Source organism: Talpa europaea, assembly GCF_964194135.1.
Source record: "Talpa europaea genome assembly, chromosome: 12".
Taxonomy (NCBI): domain Eukaryota; kingdom Metazoa; phylum Chordata; class Mammalia; order Eulipotyphla; family Talpidae; genus Talpa; species Talpa europaea.
In genome coordinates this window covers 54,839,066-54,858,800 of record NC_140079.1, presented here as the reverse complement: position 1 = coordinate 54,858,800, position 19,735 = coordinate 54,839,066, and the positions used below count along the sequence as shown (strand labels likewise).

Below are 19,735 nucleotides of genomic sequence, written 5' to 3'. Positions count from 1 at the left end.
ATCCTTGCTGTTCCTTCAACACACTCAGCACATTCTAGTCTCAGGGCCTTTGTCTCGGACCCACCTCCATCTCCAGCACATACTGCATAGTTCTCTCTCTCCCTTTTTTCAGACTTCACCTCTGATAGACTTTTCCTGACTACCTTATAAAATAATGCAACAATCTTTCCCTTTTTCTGCTTTATTTTTCATTATCCATTTATACCCATCTAATTTATTGCATACTAACTGATTTGTTTACTGTCTGGATGCTCTCATTTGACAGCAAGGATTTGAGGAGGTCAAGGATTTGATTTGAGTCACTGTTCTAGGTGCAGTACCTAGAACAGTGCCTGGTAAGTAGTACTTGCTTAAAATTTTTTTGAATAAGCGACTATCATACTGTTTTGTAACCTGCAACTTTCTCATTCCTTAAAAAAAATACTCCAGATGTACTTCATCAAAGTAGTGTTGAAATAAAGGTATTTGTAGAAAATACTCAACTGAATCATTTGAAACTTCATTTGTATAATTTTGTTAGTTTTTTTGGAGGGGAGAGGGTGAGTATTTGGTATGCCCTGGTACTATTCTAAATACTTTGGGGATGTGAAAACTTTTGAGAAATGGTGTGGACATTTTTGCACAACCCCCCCCCCCAAAATAAAAATTCAAGTAACACACAGTTCTATGTGTAGTTTTATGCAGGTGACAGACCATCTATTATATATGTATATATATTTTAAAGATTTATTTTTATTTATTTATATAAGCACTGGGTAAAGTCAGAAGCACGGGAGGGTGAGAGAATTCATCAGAGCAAGAGGGGAGAGCAGAACAGGAAGACTGATGAAGCACACTGCTGAGGGGAGCAGCGGGCGGCAGGAGAGGTCTGTCGCAACATGTGGGACCCTTGCCGGTGGCCAGGGATTGAACCGGCACTGCAGAGGCTGCGAGCAGCTTCGCAACCCAGTGCTCAACCGCTGAGCCACCGGGGAGGCCCCATCTATTATATTTTAAAGCAGGACTGGGCCCCATATATTTTGGACTATGGGCTGTACTGAGAACAGGATCTTTATTTCTTATTGTGCTTCGGTGGGAGGTGTCGCTGAAGACTTGATTCCTCTGCAGGTCGGTTCCGCACTCTTCAGCATGATCACCAGTCTCATTTGCTCAAGCAACAGTTTGACTTTATATTTATCACACATAATTCTAAGTTTAGAACACTTACTTTGTGGTAAGTATAACTGTTCCAAAAGTTAGAATTATATGTGATAAAAATAAAGTGTTCAGACTCAGCACTTATGAATTTCTAGATAAATTGCTGAGTTTACTATTAAATTCTCACTCCTGGTCATCTTACAATATGTACACAGAATAAATATGATTTAGGATATAGGAAAACAAAATGCTGTTCACTGCTCAGCCATCTGCAGTGCTTCATGTTAGTGAAGTGACTTGCTCTGAGATTACTAGTGACTCTGAAATTGCTAAAAGCCATGACTTAGAAGTCACCCTGCTCAACTCTCGGTCACATCTGATACTGTTGATCACTGCCTCTTTTATGAAACTTTCGTCTTTTTATGGCAGCATTAACACTGTTCTCTCTTAATTGTCTTGCTGCCTACTCTGGTCATACCCCAGCTTCCTTCCTGTCCCATCTTCTTCATCAGGCTCACACCAGGATGTTCGCTTGGCCCTTTCTGCATTGCAGGCTATGCTTTCTTCCTGGGCAGACTTACTAGAACTAAGTTATCGCCTCAAAGGGAATGGGTCCCCTGGCTTCACCCTAATCTCTCTTTTCAGAACTCTGATCTGTTTTTCCAACCGAAGTATGACATGTCTCATAGATTCCTAACTATTTAACACATCCAATTATACCTGAAATTTGCACTCCATGTCCATCCCTCATCATAGTTCATGGCAGCACATCCACGCAGTCACTGTCCATAACCACGACTGGCCTGGGTTGTTGCTTCAGCAGTCAGCATAAGTACAGGTCAAGGGCTAAGTCTCTGGAGCTGGATGGCCAAGGTTCAAACCCAGCTCAACCACATAATAGGTGGGTGTCCTCAAGCAAGATTCTTAACTTCTCTGTCTCATTTTACTCGTTTTAAAATTGATAATCACTTTAGCTACCACTTATGGTTCTTGTGGAGATTAAATCATTTTGGATTTTAAGTATTTACAACAGTGTCTGGCACAGATTAAGTGCAACATAGGTGCATGTTATTAAATTGGTCTCTGGTTTGTTCCCACTCTATCTAATCCATCTTTCACACTGCTAACAAGTTTTTGGAGGGGCTACCAATTATGCAATTATGGAGTTGGCTCAATATACCAAGGGTTGGTAAAAAACAAGAGTTCTTTTTTTTTTTTTATGGGGCTACCAATCAAGACTTTGTGCTAAGTGCTCAATTTGTAGAATCTCATTTAATGCTCATAACAACTTGTTAGGGAGGTGTTATTATCCTCATTGAAGAGATGAAGATGTAGAAGAGGTGAGAGTTAATGCCCAAGATCACACAGACTTTGCCCAAGATCTTTGCCCAAGATCACACAGACTCTAAATGCCAGCATTGAGATTTTTAGTTCAGGTCTATTTCCTGAGCCAGTGTTCAAAGCCAAGAAGCTATACTACACTGCCTCCCCAGGTTTGAGCTAGTCACTTAACTGTTAAAACTTCTTCAAAGACCCTGAAATGCTTATGCAATCATGATGTATTTCTTTACCATCTTCTTCCAACTCTATTTCCTGCAACTTTCCTCCACGTGGCCTCCTTCCTCCTTGCCTCTCCACCTCCCTCCATTCTTTCCTTCCTTCTTTCTTTCCTTTGTTTCTCCAACATTTATCAAATCTTTGAGTGCCAGGAACCTTCCTAAATTGGAGAGAAGTAGAATTGAGCAATTTGTCTTTAAGGAACTCATAATCTGACACAAATTGTTACTGACAATACCATGAGGAGAGAGCACACTAGGGAAATGTGGGAGGCAAACTTGGGATGGGAGAGTTTCTTTGGGGAAGGGATATGTGGCTGCCTTAGAGGATAGTCTGGACAATTTCTTGCCATTCTTCAATAATTCTGACTTCTCCTCGGCTTTGCCTTTGAGATATTTTGGATGTCTTTGCTTTACCAGATTGTTAAGACTGTTTCAAAATCACCTTCTCTATGACAACATCCTTTACTTCTGAGTCAGCTGGATGTTTGTTTCCTTGTGCAGATCTCCTGAAAGCACACATCACACTAGAGTGGCTGTTGGTGTCTTTTGGAACAGAATGTAGTATCTTTAAAGAAAAAGACAGTCTATTTATTTTTGAACTGCCCAAATGGCATAACTGGCTTATCATAGTACTTATTAAAGTTTTGTTAAATAGTTATTTTTCTGCCTATAAAAGAAAGTGTAGGGCCTCCCTGGTGGCTCAGGGCTTTAAAGTCTCAGCACTATCAAGCTTCACCAACCACTGTAGCATGAGTTTGATCTCTGCCAGGAAGCTAAACCACATGGCACAGCAGACCTCTCCTGTCTTGCCTGCTGCTCCCCTCAGCAGTGTATTTTTGTCAATCTGCCTGTTCTGCTCCCCACTCTGGCTCTGGTGAATCCTCTCACCCCCTGTACCTCTGGCCTATATCCCAGTTCTTATATGCATAAATTAATAAAAATGAATATTTGTTTTAAAAAAAGAAAATGGAAGGCAGTGGGCCTTGTTGGTTCAGAGTAAAACTATCTAGATTATAGCTCATAGTACCTAGCACAGAGCTCTGCAGAAAGTGGGTGTTCAGCAAATACTGAGTATTGAATAGTTCTGTCAGTGACATAGAGAAGTAGTGCTAGGAATAAGGAAACATTACAAAATCTACTTTTGTAGATAAATTAAGATTTTCATGTCCAACTGAATGTCAAGAGTTCTCCATCAGGTATGATAACAATGAAGAATTGTTGGTTATAGGGCTACTACTGGGGATTTCCTTTCTTCTCCAGGTTGGGTTATGGTTCCAGAATCTTGTGCACGTTAAGGCACCAAGGTCTGGTGCTGCTGAGAGCAGGATGACATGGTATACAGGGGTTACTGCCAAGAATTTACCATTTAGTCCTTCTCTGGCTAAAAGCCCAGCAATCTCTTTTGCAGCTGTTCCTGGTTCTGCCTTCTTAGGCACCCCATGCAGTCATTTCCTCATTGTGGTTGTGCCTCCTTCCTGGGAGGGTAGCCCTCTCTTCTGCCTATCTCTTTCTCCTGGCAACATTTACCTCCATTAAAAGAGGTTTGGTTTAGTGGGCAGAGAGTAAGGTGTGAAGGTGAGAGGCGTTTTCACTCCACCTCCTCCTCCTCTTCTCCTTCTATTAAAAAAAACCCTTATTACCCTTTCTCTAGAGGTTGAGGCTCTTTGCACAATTTAGAAAGACTGGTAGCCTATGTCTATTTTCCATCATGTTTCATCCCTCTCCTGAGGACCTGATTGCAGAACCATGCAGAATTCATGCATTACTGGCATGAATCAAGGAGAAGGGAAAGGGGAAAAATACATGCATGGATGGGAAAAAAAAAATCAAAAATAGAGACTGACACTACTGTCCCAATCACAATCTTTGGGTCTCTTCAAACTGGTAAGAATTAAAGGACAGGCTACATGTAAGGGATTTGAAATAGTGTCTGGTACATGCTCATGAGACAGCAAGTGCTCAAAAAATGTTAACTATTATTATTATTATTATTATTATCCAGGGCTCCTTCCATCACAGCAGGACCTGACTTTCCGTCCCAAATTAAACCCTCTAAAACGATCACTCCCCTGCACAAAGTAGTGTTAAGCCTTGTGCATGATCTATTTCCCATGCTGCCTCGGGACAGGTCAGCCTGGATGCTGCGTCCATTTCTGGTCTCCCTGGGTGGTGGAGTTAGTACTGTACCTGTAGGGGATTCTCTTCTTTCCCAGTATTGGTTTCCCTCTCAATCCCTACCTCTGATCCCCAGGGAGTTCAATCCCAAGTCCAGTGGGTTCCTCCCAGACCTGGTTTGGGTGTCAGTGTTGCTACTGGCCTTTCTGGTAACCCTGAAACTGGATAATTACATTGAAATTCAGAAGCAGCACGCATGTATCTGCACGGACATCTTTAATTAAATTCAACAAACATTTATTGAACACCATTCTTGTCAATACATTTGGTCCCTAACTGTTTACTCTGTTTTATTACTCAGTTTGGGTAATGCTGATCCATCCTTAAGGGTTTTATGAAGAATAAATAATGCTGATCCACCCTTAAGGGTTTTATGAAGACTATTAAAATAGAAAAACATTTGCACAATTCTTTGCAAATATAAACGTCTTGTGTGGATTACTGTTGCTACAGTATTAATATTAATTGCAATATCAACACTGCTGCTTCCCAAACAGGCAGCAGAAAGCAGCCGGAAGGCCAACAGAAGCCAGACGGAGAAGGTCATGGGAGGTGCCTCTAGCTCGTCCGGCCCAGAAGGGGGTGGAGCCTAAGCAGTAGCCCTAAACCCCGCCCCTCCCTCCGCCCCTCCCTCCGCCCCTCTCGTCGGCGCAGCGTAGGCGGTTACCATGGCGATGACGTCTGGAGGGCGGGGCGGGGCGGGGCCATGGAGAGGAGGAGGAAGATGGCGGGAGGGCGGCTCTGAGGAGACCTCGGCGGCGGCGGAGGAGGAGAGAAGCGCAGCGCCGCGCCGCGCCGGGGCCCATGTGGGGAGGAGTCGGAGTCGCTGTTGCCGCCGCCTGGAACTGCTGGACCCGAGAGGGAGTGAGAGGGAGACGGCAGGATGAAGTTCGCCGAGCACCTCTCCGCGCACATCACTCCCGAGTGGAGGAAGCAGTACATCCAGTATGAGGTACCGGCGGCGGCCGGGGGTGGGGACGCGGGGCGGCCGCCGTCTCGCCGGGGCGACCTCCCCCTCTGCCTTCCGCTCTCGCTGCCTCCCGCGCCCGGGCGGACTTTGACCCGGGGCCGCGGGGGCCGCTGCGGCATCCCCGCCGCGGCCGGCCTCCCCGGGCCCGCTGACCTTCCCCCTCCCCCGCGGCTCCGCGGCCGCCGGGGTAACGGATATGCCGGCGGCGGCCCGGAGGGAGGGCTCGGCCCCGCCGCGCCGGGGAGGGGAGCGGGAGGGCGAGCCGCAGGTGGGGAGCCGGGGTGCGGGACAGCCCCGGGTCGCGGCCGCTCGGCGCCGGCCCCCCCACTCCTGTCCGCCCCGCTCACCCCGACCTCCCGTCCCCACCCCGGGTAGCGCCCCCGCGGCAAGGTTAGGTCTTGTTTCTCGGTGCCCTCCTCTCACCGAGGGATTCTCGTCCTGCGAGACCAGCCCCTCCAGTGATTTCCTTCATTCCGCAGAGCCCTCGGCGCCCCCCACTTGCCCGGTGTTGACAAAGGCTTTGTAACGGGGCTGAAACTTGGTTTAACGCCTGTCACACATGCGGGGGGGACCGGGAGCAGAGCCTTTGCAAGCAACTGTTCTGTGTTGCTAACAAGACGGTGACTCGTCTTTTTACTGATTGCTTGAAGTGTGCAAAGTAGTCGTGTCTTTGGTTTTGGCTCTTCTGTTGTTTTGGAATGGGGTGTCTGGGGGAGAGGAAGGAGGGCAGAGGTGAGGGTTTATTAAATAAAGATTTAGGGTTTTCTCCTAATGTTTTTGTTCGCTAGAGAGAAAAGTATTGTAAACACTAGTGCTTTTAAAACATACCTGTGTGTTGTGACGGCCGCCTTCCTCCCTAATTTCGGTGCTATCAGCTCCTGGAGGGTATTTCATAGTGATAAGCAGCCTTCCACGAATGCAGGGGAAAGTAAAGATAATACAGGCATCTATATATTAAGAAGGCAAGATTCCTAAAGGGATTTAAGCATTGCTATAGGTTGTTCTCAGTAGCTGGCAATTCAGCTCCTGGATAGGGAAAGACTTATCTGTAACCTCCAGGAATTTACATGTATGTTATGTGCAGGAACAAAGAGTATAAAATCAATATGAACATAAACATAGTAGCTGTAGCTTATGAATTACGATTTTTTAGTTTTCTATTTTAAGTTCAGAGATAGGCTATTTAGGCATTAGCAGCAAGTTTTTAATTCAAATAGTCATTGTAGTAATTTAAGAAGACAGGGAAAGAGGTGTAGGTAGGTTAAGTAACCTTGTAGATTGTAAAATAAATTCATTTGTAACATACAGTATTTGGTTATTGCCGGACATGAAAGGCCTAGCATTATTAATGCTTTGTTGTCACTTAATTTTCTTAGAGTGTTCTGTGGCCACATTTTCATAAGGATGAAAAAAGGACTAGCTTTTCAACTGGTAGAATTTTTTATTTATTGTTTCTAATAACATTCAGTCAGTTTTAAAGCCTTGGCTAGAGTCCAGATGATAGTTTTTATTGAAAGGAGGGTATTGGTCTTTCATCTTTCTAGTAGGAATTTTCAGCACCACTGCCAGTTCTTCATAGAGGCAGAGGACACAGCATGCTGAAACAACATCCAGTACTTGTCAGATAGGGTGGAATGCTGGATTTGGCCAGAAGTAATAGTGGCTGGTTGTATGCTATCGTTCATGTTAAGTATTACAGTATTACAGCACTTTTAACTGTTTCATAGAATTGTATTAATTTGGAATATCTCTTGTTGGAAGGGGGAAGCAAAAGATTGCTTTGAAAATGCAATTACCTTGATTTGTAATTTCAGCTTTGTGTTAGAGTAGCTGCAGTAATCCTGGGACTCCTCATTCACATATCCCTTTGAATACTAGACCTAAATGGTTACTTTAGGTTGTTCACAAAGGCACAAAATTCCCAAGCCTGTGTGTGACTTACTCTCTTTCCTGGGCCAATTTAAATTATTTCTTGAAAACATTTTTTGATTGTGAAAAATCGAAATTTGAGTCTGTGGAGTTCCTACTATGTGACTCCTGTTGTGGATAAGCTTATTGTTTAGTAGGGAGAATTACATAAGGGGCACTTTTCTTTGTGAATTGAAACTGAGGAATTTTTTTATAGGGTTGCTATCTTTGTATTCTATATTGTTTTTCAACTAGTGCTAGTCCTTTAAAAATAGTTAAAGAAGCATAAATAAGAGCTTTACAGTCTAGGAATTTTGGTGACTTAAAAACTTTGGGGGGAGAAAAGGACATCATAAGTCATGTTAGCCTTTGCTAGAGAAAAGAACCTTTTCATAATATACTAACATGTAGTTTCTTATATATGAGGATAATGCTTTTGGAACCACGGTAGAACAGACACTTTAATTTTTTTTTTCAAGCATTGATAGTGAAATTTTGGTCTACTACCTCTGATTTCTAGCGTATGGTGCTTTCTAGTGCTGTGAGCTACTGTCAAATGTTTAGCTTCTTTGGTTCTTATGTTATTTTGCTATATTATTATTTTTTATTTTGCTATATTAAATTTTACTTGAAATAAACAGAATATTAGATAGAAACTGAAAATGTATTATTATGTATACTTGGCCTCACAATAAGTGCTAGTTCTTGTATATTTTAGCCTTGAGATCCTGGGGACAATCTTTTTTGGTTTTCAGAGTTCTTCCCTTTTCCCCCAAATAAGAAAATAGATCCAGAATTTTTCAAGGTCCATTCTAGTCCAGTAGGTTTTTGATTTAATTTTTAATGGTTTCTGTTCCTTGGATTAAAATTATTAAAGATAATGGCCCATCAATATCCTGAAAATTAGTACATTTCTAATTTAAAAACAAATTTTGTTCATAGATGGAATAGTAAAATATAAAAGAAATATAGAGCAACATGGAGAAGCCATAATCCATTTGTGAATAGTTTTACAGTGAATAAACACAAAAGAACAGAGACTGTCCCTGAAATAGAGCATCAATAATCCTTTGAAGGAACACATTTTTGATTTAGAATCAGTGATCATATAATTTAGAGCCCTGTAATTGATTAATCAAAATTAACTTAGACTAGCTTTAACCAAATAGATTAGTGTAACCATGTTAATATTTTACAGAATATTAGCAAAAGAAGCAAGTACATTTGGTGCCTTAGGCTGCTGATTTGTGTTTTCTTCCCTGGGGTTCTGTGCTGCTTTGGTTTCTTAGGAAGCAGGAATGGGTTTTTTTTTGTTTGTTTGTTTGTTTTGTTTTTTAGTGTATACTGTAGTTTTGTAAGATACAAAATAATGAAGTAACCAAACTTCAGGATTTTAGAGCTTAAAGAGAATTTAGATATGATCCATCTCTTTGTTTTTTCAGACAGGGAAAACAAGGTCCAGTGAGGTTAAGTCCCTTGTCATAGCTGGTCTCTTGAGAACATAGATGTGTAAGGATTGGGAGCCAGGTCACCCTACCTGTGTGACCCTAATGAAATCACTTTCTCTTTTTGGGCTTTACGTTCTTCATCTGTAAAGTGAGAGAACTGGACTTGATGGTTTCTAAACACAGCTTATATTTTCTATAGACTCATCCATCTCTAAATTTTATATATTTTTTATGGTTTAATTATGTTTGATATATGAAGTGGACAGCATTTAAAGGACTGTTATAAATAGTATCCTTTTAAATTAATAGTGTCCTTTTAAAACATTCTGATGAGATTTTAATTTGGAAAATGGAAAGCGGATCCAATGAAGCACTTTTATTAAACTTAAATAAAAAGTGTGATAGTCATGGATTAATTTTTTTGTTGCAATCTGTGGGAAAAGGGAGATTCTGCATAAACTGGTTTGATCCTTATTTTCAAGTGTAAGGAAATATTGCCATAATATTGTGATTTTCATTTATAGGCTCTCCCAAGAGAACACTTGTGTTGCAGGCTTCAATTTCCCAAAGGTATTGTATTGATTAGTTAGGGTTAACTTGCCTTGCTGGAACTTGTTTGAAATTTCCAGTTTGGCTACCCTATGGGGCACAAACCACACTTTTTCTTTTAAGAATTTCTGCAAATGCAAGTACAGTATAGTGTTTAAGCATATTTTAAGTGATTGAGTCAGAGAGATGCCTGACATTCACAGATACTTCTTCCCCCCCCCCCAAGAGAAAAGCGTACAGATTTATTTAGAGTGGGTTTTTTTGAGCATTTTTATTTTATTTTATGTATTTTTTACATCATTTTTCATTTTTGCGTGATGTATGCTTAAATGAGTGAATGAATGTTGTCTAAAATAGGAAGTTACTGTTCTTTATTATTTTTGTATAATAAAGTGTCAGGGTAAGTACCCTGGAAAGATTATATACTTGTCCATCTATCCCTGAAGCTTGCTTCCTTCCCTCCCTCCCTCCCTCCCTCCCTCCATCCCTCCCTCCCTCCTTCCCCCTCCCTTCCTTCCTTCCTTCCCTCCCCCCTTCTTTCCCCCTTCCCCCTTCTCCCTCCCTCCTCCCTTCCCTCCCTCCCTCCCCTCCCTCCCTCCCTCCCTCCCTCCCTCCCTCCCTCCCTCCCTCCCTCCCTCCCTTTTTTCCTTCTTTCTTTCTTTCTAGAACCCGGGTACAGGCCAGATGCGTGAGAGGGTGAGAGGATTCACCAGAGACAGAGCGGGGAATAGAACAGGCAGACTGATGAAATACACTGCTGAGGGGAGTAGCTGGCGTGACAGGAAAGGTCTGCCATGTCATGTGGACCCTCGCCAGCCTACCAGGATCCAACCTGCGCTGCAGAGGCTGCAGACAGCTTCCAGTGCTGTGCTCAACTGCCTGCACCACCAGGGGAGGCCCTGAAGGTTATTTTGAATCAGCTTTTAGGTGAAGGCCCAATTCATGAAAACCTATGAATCTTATTTTACCCTGGTGACTGTGGACAATTATTTCTGGCTTCACATTTAATCCTCATTTGAAAAGCATTTGAAAGACTAAATTGGGCTGGGTAGGGGTTTCCAATATATTTAAGTTATAGTCCTCCAAAGGAGATTACCCACAAGGCCCATGGAATAGAGAAGGTAGTATTAGAATTGTTCATTATATTTATTTTTTATGCATAAGACAAGGAAGAAGTAAAATTTTACCTATAATGAATGGATTGATATGGTGACCCTGTTTACTATATATTCTGAGGAAGAGAGGATTGTTCATAGTTTTCTCATCTGTTCAACTTCCAGCAAATAACAGTTAATCCAGTTTATAGATACATAGTTAGATAACTTAAGGATATTATCTAGTTTTGACTAATCTAACTCTTATAAAGAGAATGTGACTTTAAAAAGACTCCTCCGAGAAGCCTCAGCAATAATATCAATAAAACAATGGTAAAACAGATCTACTTTTAGTATTAACTTTTTATTACTAAATTACAGATAAAGCAATGATACTTTAATAGACCTGACAAGAAGTTTGCCAAAATAATTGATTAACTCTTTGAAAAAAAATTTTCATTCACAATGACTTTGTCTTAAAAATATATTGTAAAGAATATTCTGGGGCCTCCCTGGTGATGCAAGGGGTTAAGCACCGCACTATGAAGCATTCCACAGCCTCTGTAGCACGAGTTCGATCCCCGGCTGGCCAGGGAGTAACCCGCATGGCGCAGCAGACCTTGCCTGACTTGCCCGCTGCACCCCTCAGCAGTGTACTTTGGTCAGTCTGCCTGTTCTGTTCCCCACTCTTGTCTCTGGTGAATCCTTTCACCCCCTGCATCTCTGGCCTGTAGCCCAGCTCTTGTATGCATAAATAAATAAATCTTTAAAAAAAAAAAGAATATTCTGTATTTGTGAGCCCTGTTTTTCTGCTTTTAGCCATTAGAGTCAAACTTCAGAATCAGTCAGATCCTGCAGTTTGACCTAGACCTTTGAGATACTATATCACAAAATGTTAAAGTAAGATTTAAAAAAATAAAGTTTTTCTAAGGAATCCTCATACACTGTTGGTGCGAATGCAAATTGGCACAGCATTATGGAAAATAGTGGGTGATTCCTCAAAAAAATTACTAATAGGAATACCATACTATCCTTTTGGGTGTTTACCTGAAGAATGTGATAACACTAATTTGAAGAGGTGTGCATCCCCATGTTCATTGTAGTAGTATTCACCAAATGGAGCCAAGAGTTAGAAAAAACCTAAGTGTCCATTGACAGATGATGGATAAAGGTGGTACTTACATATATACTGGATACTACTCACCTATTAAAAAAAAAGACGGACTCATGCCATTTGCAACAACATTGATGTGCCTAGAAGGTATTATGCTAAATGAAATAAAGTTAGATGGAGAAAGACAAACACTATGATTTCACTCATATATGGAAGATAAACAAAATTAATGAGCAAACAAAGCAAAACAAAAACAGATTCTTAGACTATATGAACAAATTAGTGGTTACCACAAGAAAGGGTGGAGAAGAATGGCTAAATTGGGTAAATGAGGTCAATTACGTGAGGAAAGAAAGAAACTTTTGGTGGTGAATGTAATATAGTATATATAGATGTTGACTTATGCTATATATCTGAAACCTACATACTTCAATACATTTTTTTTAAAGATTATTTATTTTATACAAGAATTGGGGTACAGGTCAGAAGCGCAGGAGGTTGAGAGAATTCGCCAGAGCAGGGAGCAGAACAGGCAGACAGAGCGAAGACATTGCTGAGGGGAGCAGCAGGCAAGGCAGGAGAGGTCTGCTGCACCATGTAGGGTTTTCCCTGGCCGGCGGGGAATTGAACTGGCGCTGCAGAGGCTGCGGACAGCTTCGCAGCTCGGCACTCAACTGCTGCGCCACCGGGGAGGCCCAATAAAAATTTTTTTAAATGAAGTTTTTCAGTTATATTTTTTCTAAAGTATTGTTGATAATTTTTTAGGAAAAAAATTTTTTTTACTATTCATAAATAAAAGGTAAAAATTATTTTAGCCTTGTCTCACCTTTTAAAAACTTAACATTTAGTTCAGCATCACTTGTAATCAGGGAAATGCAAATCAAAACTACAATGAGATACCATCTTACACCACTGAGAATGGCACATATTGAAAAAACTAACAACAACATATGGTGGTGAGGATGTGGAGAAAAAGAAACTCTCCTGCACTGCTGGTGAGAGTGCAAACTGGTCCAATCACTCTGGAGAGCTGTGTGAAGATTCCTCAACTTGTTAAAGATAGAGCTTCCATATGATTCAGCAATTCCACTCCTAGGTATTTACCCAGAGAACACAGAATCATTAATTCAAAAGGGCACCTGCACCCCTATGTTTATAGCAGCACTACTTACAATAGCTAAGCTATGGAAACAACCCAAATGCCCAAAATAGATGACTGGATCAAGAAGATGAGGTACATATACACAATGGAATATTATTCAACAATCAAAAAAGATAAACTTATGAAATTTGCAGCAACAGGTTTGGAGCCGGAAGGGATCATGCTCAGCGAAATAAGCCAAAAAGAAAAAGAAAAATACCAGATGGTCTCACTCATAGCAGGAATTTCGAAAACCTAAATAAGGGACCAGGAAAAAGACTAATTATAATAAAGTAAAAATCAAAAGCAACAAGCAGCTATAAACCAGAGACACACTACGGGGGTTGGGGGTGTAGGAGGGATTACGGTCAAAATAAGGGGGGTGGGAATTCTGTGGGGACTATAACCAAGATGAAAATGCATACATTGTGCAAAAATGAAAAATGATGTAAAAAATATATAAAATAAAAAAGAAAGTAAGCGAAATACAGATATATCTTTAAAAAAAACAGCATTTAAAAATTGTTTTATAAGGTTCACAGTGGTGGATGGTTATAATTTGTAAACAAATGTCTATATGTATACATGCAAATAAGCTTTTTTTTCCAAAAAAAGTAGGGCTGAAGTAAAAGTTTAGGAGACTTTGTTCAAGTTGTACAGCTTAACCAAAGCTGATTTGTGGGTTGCTTGGCATTGAACCAGCCTTTGGGATTGAGAGGGTGTCAGAATTCACTAGCATTGTTGTCCTGCTGTATTTGCTTTTCCAGGTCTTTCCCTTACCTAGTAAATCTTAAAAAAAAACCAAATGGGCACATTTCATGAGCAAAGGCCCTAAAAATTTATTCATTTTTTTCAGTAGGAGTTCTGTATGTAAGGGTTCTATTTTCTGTAGGTGGACAAATTTGTTATTAAATCCTAACTCTTTCATTATTCTAAAAACAGAAATCACAAAAAAAGTATCTACATTTGAAACTCATATTATCTTATACATCAATTATACCTCCAAAAAAAGAGACAATCACTTTTTTAATAATGTCCATAAAGGAATGAAAAAATATAATTTTATTGTGGTTATGGACTGCTTAGCTTAATAAGGCTTTCTTTTTTGGGAACAAGGTGTTGTAAATGCTTAGGGGAAAAGTGTTACCAAGGTTTCAATTTAGGCATATTTTGTGGTATATAGTTAAGTTCTCAATAATATTTGTGGAATCATTCATTTGACAAACAAATAACTCATTCAACGTGTATATATTAAGTCCCTAACCATGTAATAGGGACTGTTCTAGATTCATGGGATACAGCAGAAAACAAATGGAAAAATATTTTCTATAATATAATGGAGATTATATTCTACTAAACAGTACATAAGCAACAAAGCAAAAAATACCCCATAGTATGTCGTGTATGTGTGTTTGGTTTTATTTTTTAGTCCATATAGTGTTTTCAAAATTGCTGTAGAAAGAAAGATTGAGGATTTAAAACATGGTCATGATTATTGGTCATTTGTGTTAAAGTTATGAAAGGCTTTCTCATTAACTTTCCAAACAATTTTTGTTACAAACTTTTAAATCTAATTTCTTTATAAGAGGAAATATTGTTACTTTTTTTCCCCTATCACCAAGTAGTGACTGATCAGAATATCCTTAAAAAGTTATTTATTTGCTAGAAGTTAGAAGAAAGTATAATTAACCTTCTGTAGACATAACTTAAAATTTTCATATTCTCTGTAATAAAAGGAGCAATATGTTTATTAAGAAAATGCAGTCCTCTCTTTCTTATTGAGGGTGACTTACAGTGTTAGACTTTAGAGCACGAATAAAGAGATGATACCTTAGACCCAGTTCTGTCACTGACTAGTCATAAAAAATTTGTGAACAAATGTTTTTTTTAGGATTGAAGATCAAAAATAAAATCATACAGAAAATACAAAAATACATTAGGTTATAATATAATCATACATTACATTATTGTGTGACTTAGCTATATTGTTAAAATTGAAATTCACAGAATAATCCATGTGCTTTGTGAGGTTTTTCTATACCGTGGAACAATGGATCTTAAACTTTTTTTTTTTTTAAAGATTTATTTTATTTATATAAGCACTGGGTACAGTCAGAAGCGCGGGAGGATGAGAGAATTCACCAGAGCCAGAGCGGGGAGCAGAGCAGGCAGAAGGACGGAAGTACACTGCTGAGGGGAGCAGCGGTTGGCAGGAGAGGTCTGCGGGCCTTGTGGGACCCTCCTCCGGTGGAAGGGGAGCAGCCGGGGATCAAACCGGCATTGCAGAGGCTGCGGGCAGCTTCACAACCCAGAGCTCAACTGCTGCGCCACCGGAGAGGCCTGATCTTAAACTTTTTAATGTCAGGACTACTTGAAACTGTATTATTAGAAATACAGTTTGCTGTATTAGAAATACAGTTTGCTGTATGCTGTATTAGAAATTAAATCCAAGAAATGTTGAAAACACAAAGAATATACACGTATAATACACCTTCTACTAACCATCGCAGAAATGACATCATACTTCATGCATGTAGCCATTTGAAGGCCCTCACTGTGTACTCTTGAAGGAATGAGATTGAAAAAAAGCAAATGAAATTCTAGTATTGATATGAAAATTGTTTTGACCTCTTGGGTTTCCTGAAAGGGTTAAGAGTTGCTGCCTTAGAAGCATAGGACTTTTAGGAGGTTTGGAGGTAGCCTGAGGAAAAAAATCCCTCTAATCTTAAAAAGAGAATAAATGACTCCCATGTGTGAAGATTCTCCGGTATCTGCCCCATAGCAGAGAAAAATAGAGAGAAGAAAGTTGACTTCCCTGGGATCTGTAATTCCTTTCTCCCTTCCTCCCCCACCTTCCAGAGTCTCTCTCTGTTTCTCTCTCTTTCATTTGTCAGTTATTTACATGTCTATATAATTTTGGGGTTAGGTTTTTACTCCTCCATATGTGCACATGCTTCATTAACCCTCTAGCGAACACCCCATGCCAATACCCTATCTCCTTCCTTCTCCTGTACCCTCCTCCCTCCACCCTGTTCCCTCTGGTGATTAGAATATTTTCCCTAAGTCTAAGAATTATTTTTGATGTGCTTTGCCTTCACAGTATGTTTTTTTTTGTTTTTTATATTCCATAGATAACTGATACCATCTGCTATCTTTCACTTTCTTACTTATTTCACTGATTATACTCACCTAGAGGTCCTTCCATTTGTCCCAAAAAGCATTGTTTCATCTTCTTAAATAGTTGAGTAGTGTGTCATTGAATATATGTCCTACAATTTCTTTTGCCAGTCATTTGTTATTGGTCACTTAGGTTGGATTGTGTAAGTACTTTATGTATTTTGGAAATTAACACCTTGTCATAAATATGATATATAAATATTTTCTCCCATTTTGTAGGTCGCCTTTTTGCTTTTGTGATGGTTCTTTTGAGGTACAAAAGCTTTTAGTTTGATATTGTCCTACCTGTTTATTTTTGCTTTTGTTTCCCTACTGTTGGGGTTATATCCCCAAATACCTCTTTGTGGTAGACATTCTGTAGTGTAGCCCTATGTTTTCTTTTACTTATTTTATAGTTTCAGTTTTTATATTGAAATCTTTAATCCATTTTGAATTAACTTTTATATATGAAGTTAAGTATGGATCTAGTGTTTCCCAACAGTATTTGTTAAAGAGGCTTTCCTGTCTCCATTGCATGGTCATGACTCTTTGTCAAAGATTAACTGTCCATCTTTGTGTAGGTTTATCTTTGGGCTTTCTGTTCCATTGGTTTGTGTTTCTGTTTTTGTCCGATACCATACTGTTTTGATTACTGTTGCTGTGTAACATAGTTTGAAGCCAGAAAGTGTAATACATGCTGTTTTTGTCTTTTCTCTCAGGATTGCTTTGGCTCTTTGGGGCCTTTTGTGGTTCCATCCATACAAATTGAATTGCAATAGTGGAAGTATGGTCAGCTTGTCATTAAGAATAAAGAAATTAACAGTTTTTGAGCAGTTAGAAACTAGGTGTTGGCTGCTTTACTTATTTAACTGCACAACAGATTTGCAAAATAGTTGGTTTATTGTTTCCATTTTACTGGTGAAGAAACACAGACATCAGATATGATTCAGTTTTTTCACAGCTGTACACCTGGTAAGTAATAGAGCCAGAGTTTGTAGTCAAAGATGTCATAGTTTGGAGTTCTTGCTTTTATGCAGTAATTGTAAATAACAACAGTGGTGGTAGCAGTGACAGTAATAGTTATTTTTGAGTGCTTACTGTATCAGGCACTGTGGTAAGTACTTAAGAAACATTTTCTCTTTATAGAAAGCTTTTTAAACAGTTTGTTAGCTTATTTGTAGATTTGGGAAACTGAGTTTTAGATCCATTAAGTTACTATTATATTAACACTGCTAATTGAGGACAACAGAGATGAGATATAAGAACTCCTACTCTTAATTCCTACATCGTGAATTTCCTTTATGAAAAATAAATAAATCCATCCATTTATATATACACACATGTACATACATACATACCTGGTTTGATCTGTTCTGTAGCACCTGCTGAAGAATGGCTGGCCTAGTCTCAGGCCTCAGTGTGCATGATTTGGAGGTAGTGGAGTATGGTCTAGTGTTCACCTCTATTAATTTATATTTTCCTCAAAATTATCAGTTAACTATTATTAGAAAGGTAGCTGCTAATTAAAGGACCTTCTGGAGATGAACCATAGGAAAAAGATAATGAGATTCAATGATAAGGATAAAAAAGAAGAAAAAGAAAATTAGAGTTAGCTATTGCTATATCATAGAATATGGTATGTTAGACTTGTAAGGAATTTAAATGATTATTTAAATTACCAGTTCCCTTTTTTACTTAAATGGGAAATGAGATCCAGAGAGTTTAAATGATGCAAGGGCACATGGGTTGCTTAGTGTGTGAGTCAATACAATACCCTGATTAATTTTATTGATTGTTTTATATCAATGTTAGCATGTTAATAGTGTACATAGAGAACAAACTCTGAAGCCAGACTGCTGAGTTTCATATTTCTGCTCTACAATTTATTGAATCATCTCAGGGCAAGTCACTTAATCTCTCTGTGCTTCAGTTTCCTCGTCTGTAAAATGTAAATAATAGTAGTTTGGGGACTTTTGTAGTATTGGGTACATTAAAATATGAAAAATGCTTAAGACAATACCTGACACATAGTAAGAGTTATATATGTTTGCTATTAAAGTTATTTCTCCTACTGAACTCAATGGCATTTATTGTTAGGTTAACCTTATCTTTGTTAGGGAAAACAAGCCTTGAAACTAGTCCCTCTGAGCTTGCTCATTTTAGACTTTCTTGGAAAATAACTGTTGATTTTAATTATCTGTGATACTTATGTTGATAAAATTGTCCTTAACATTTTTATATATAGTAAGAAAATCAGATGGAAATTTAGATGGGTTTGAAATAATTCTCCCACGTCACTTGTAACTTATAAGTTGTATTAGTTTCTGGTTTCAGTTGTAGGTTCTCTGTATTTTTTTTTAAAGATTTATTTATTTATGCATACAAGAGCTGGGGTACAGGCCAGAGATGGGGCAGGGGGTGGTGGTGAGAGGATTCACCAGAGACAGAATGGGGAACAGAACAGGCAGACTGACTGAAATACACCACTGAGGGGAGCAGTGGGTGAGTCAGGAGAGGTCTGCTGTGCCATGTGGGCTCCTCCCTGGCAGGCCAGGGATCAAACCCGTGCTGCAGAGGCTGTGGACTGCTTCAGGGTGCGGTGCTCAACCCCTTGCGCCACCAGGGATGCCCTCTCTGTATTTTTCTTTTTTTAACTGAGGTGAAATTCACATGTTACTCAGTAAGTATGTTGAGGTATTCAGTGTGTGAGTTATTTTCAGTTTTCTAAAGTAATCTTAATTTTTATGTTTAAAAGACACTGAGCCTTAAATTGGGTAGGAAAACCAGAATTCAAACACAGATGAGTCTGACTTTAGAGTCTGGAGTCTTAACATGGTGTTACACTGTCAGGATCATGCAAGGCAGTGGACATATAAATATAAGTAAATCCCTGCCCTGGAGGAACTCGTAACTTGGGTCATCACCCATTCAAGTATACAGTGATTATGTCACAGATGAATGGCCAGTTGAATTTGCCCTGGAGATTGAAAGTATTTCTCTTGAAAGGATTCACAGATGTGGTATTTGAACTGTATGCTAGAGATAGAGTAGGATTTTATCTTGTGGTGAAGAGGGGGAAAGGTGCTGGGAGCTATCTTGGCGAAGAGTAATACTAAACAAAGGTATATAGATAGCTGGAAATGTCCAGGCACATTCAATGAAATCTGGTTTAGTGGATATTTTGGAGAGCTGATAGAGTGAGCTTGGAAAGGTGGGCTGGAGGAATCGAAGGGTTAAGGGCTTCAAATACCATGGGAAATTTAAACACATTTTTGGGTGTGAACCATTGAAGATTTTAAGGAAGAAATTGAAGGTAGGAATCAGTGCAAAGTGAGATGTGTAGTTTAGATCTTGGTGGATGTGTTGGAAAGAACAAGACCAAAGATAGGAAAAACAAATGGTATAGCCAAAAATAATGAAGACTTGAATCAATACCTTATTTATCAAATTTTGATATATATTTTTCCCACATCTTAACATCTGA

At 39.4% G+C, this 19,735-nt stretch overlaps 1 protein-coding gene across 2 annotated transcripts in view; it reads left to right on the top strand.

Annotated features, from left to right (window-relative positions):
* Positions 1 to 5,754: 5,754 nt before the first annotated feature.
* The window catches only part of XPR1 (xenotropic and polytropic retrovirus receptor 1), a gene marked incomplete at both ends in the record, with an annotated part of 187,196 nt that continues 173,215 nt past the window's right edge, over positions 5,755 to 19,735 (top strand). For both annotated transcript variants that reach the window (XM_084251518.1, XM_084251517.1), the window contains one exon: positions 5,755 to 5,823. In XM_084251518.1, coding sequence (XP_084107644.1) covers positions 5,755 to 5,823 — 69 coding nt within the window. The remainder of the gene's footprint in view (positions 5,824 to 19,735) is intronic.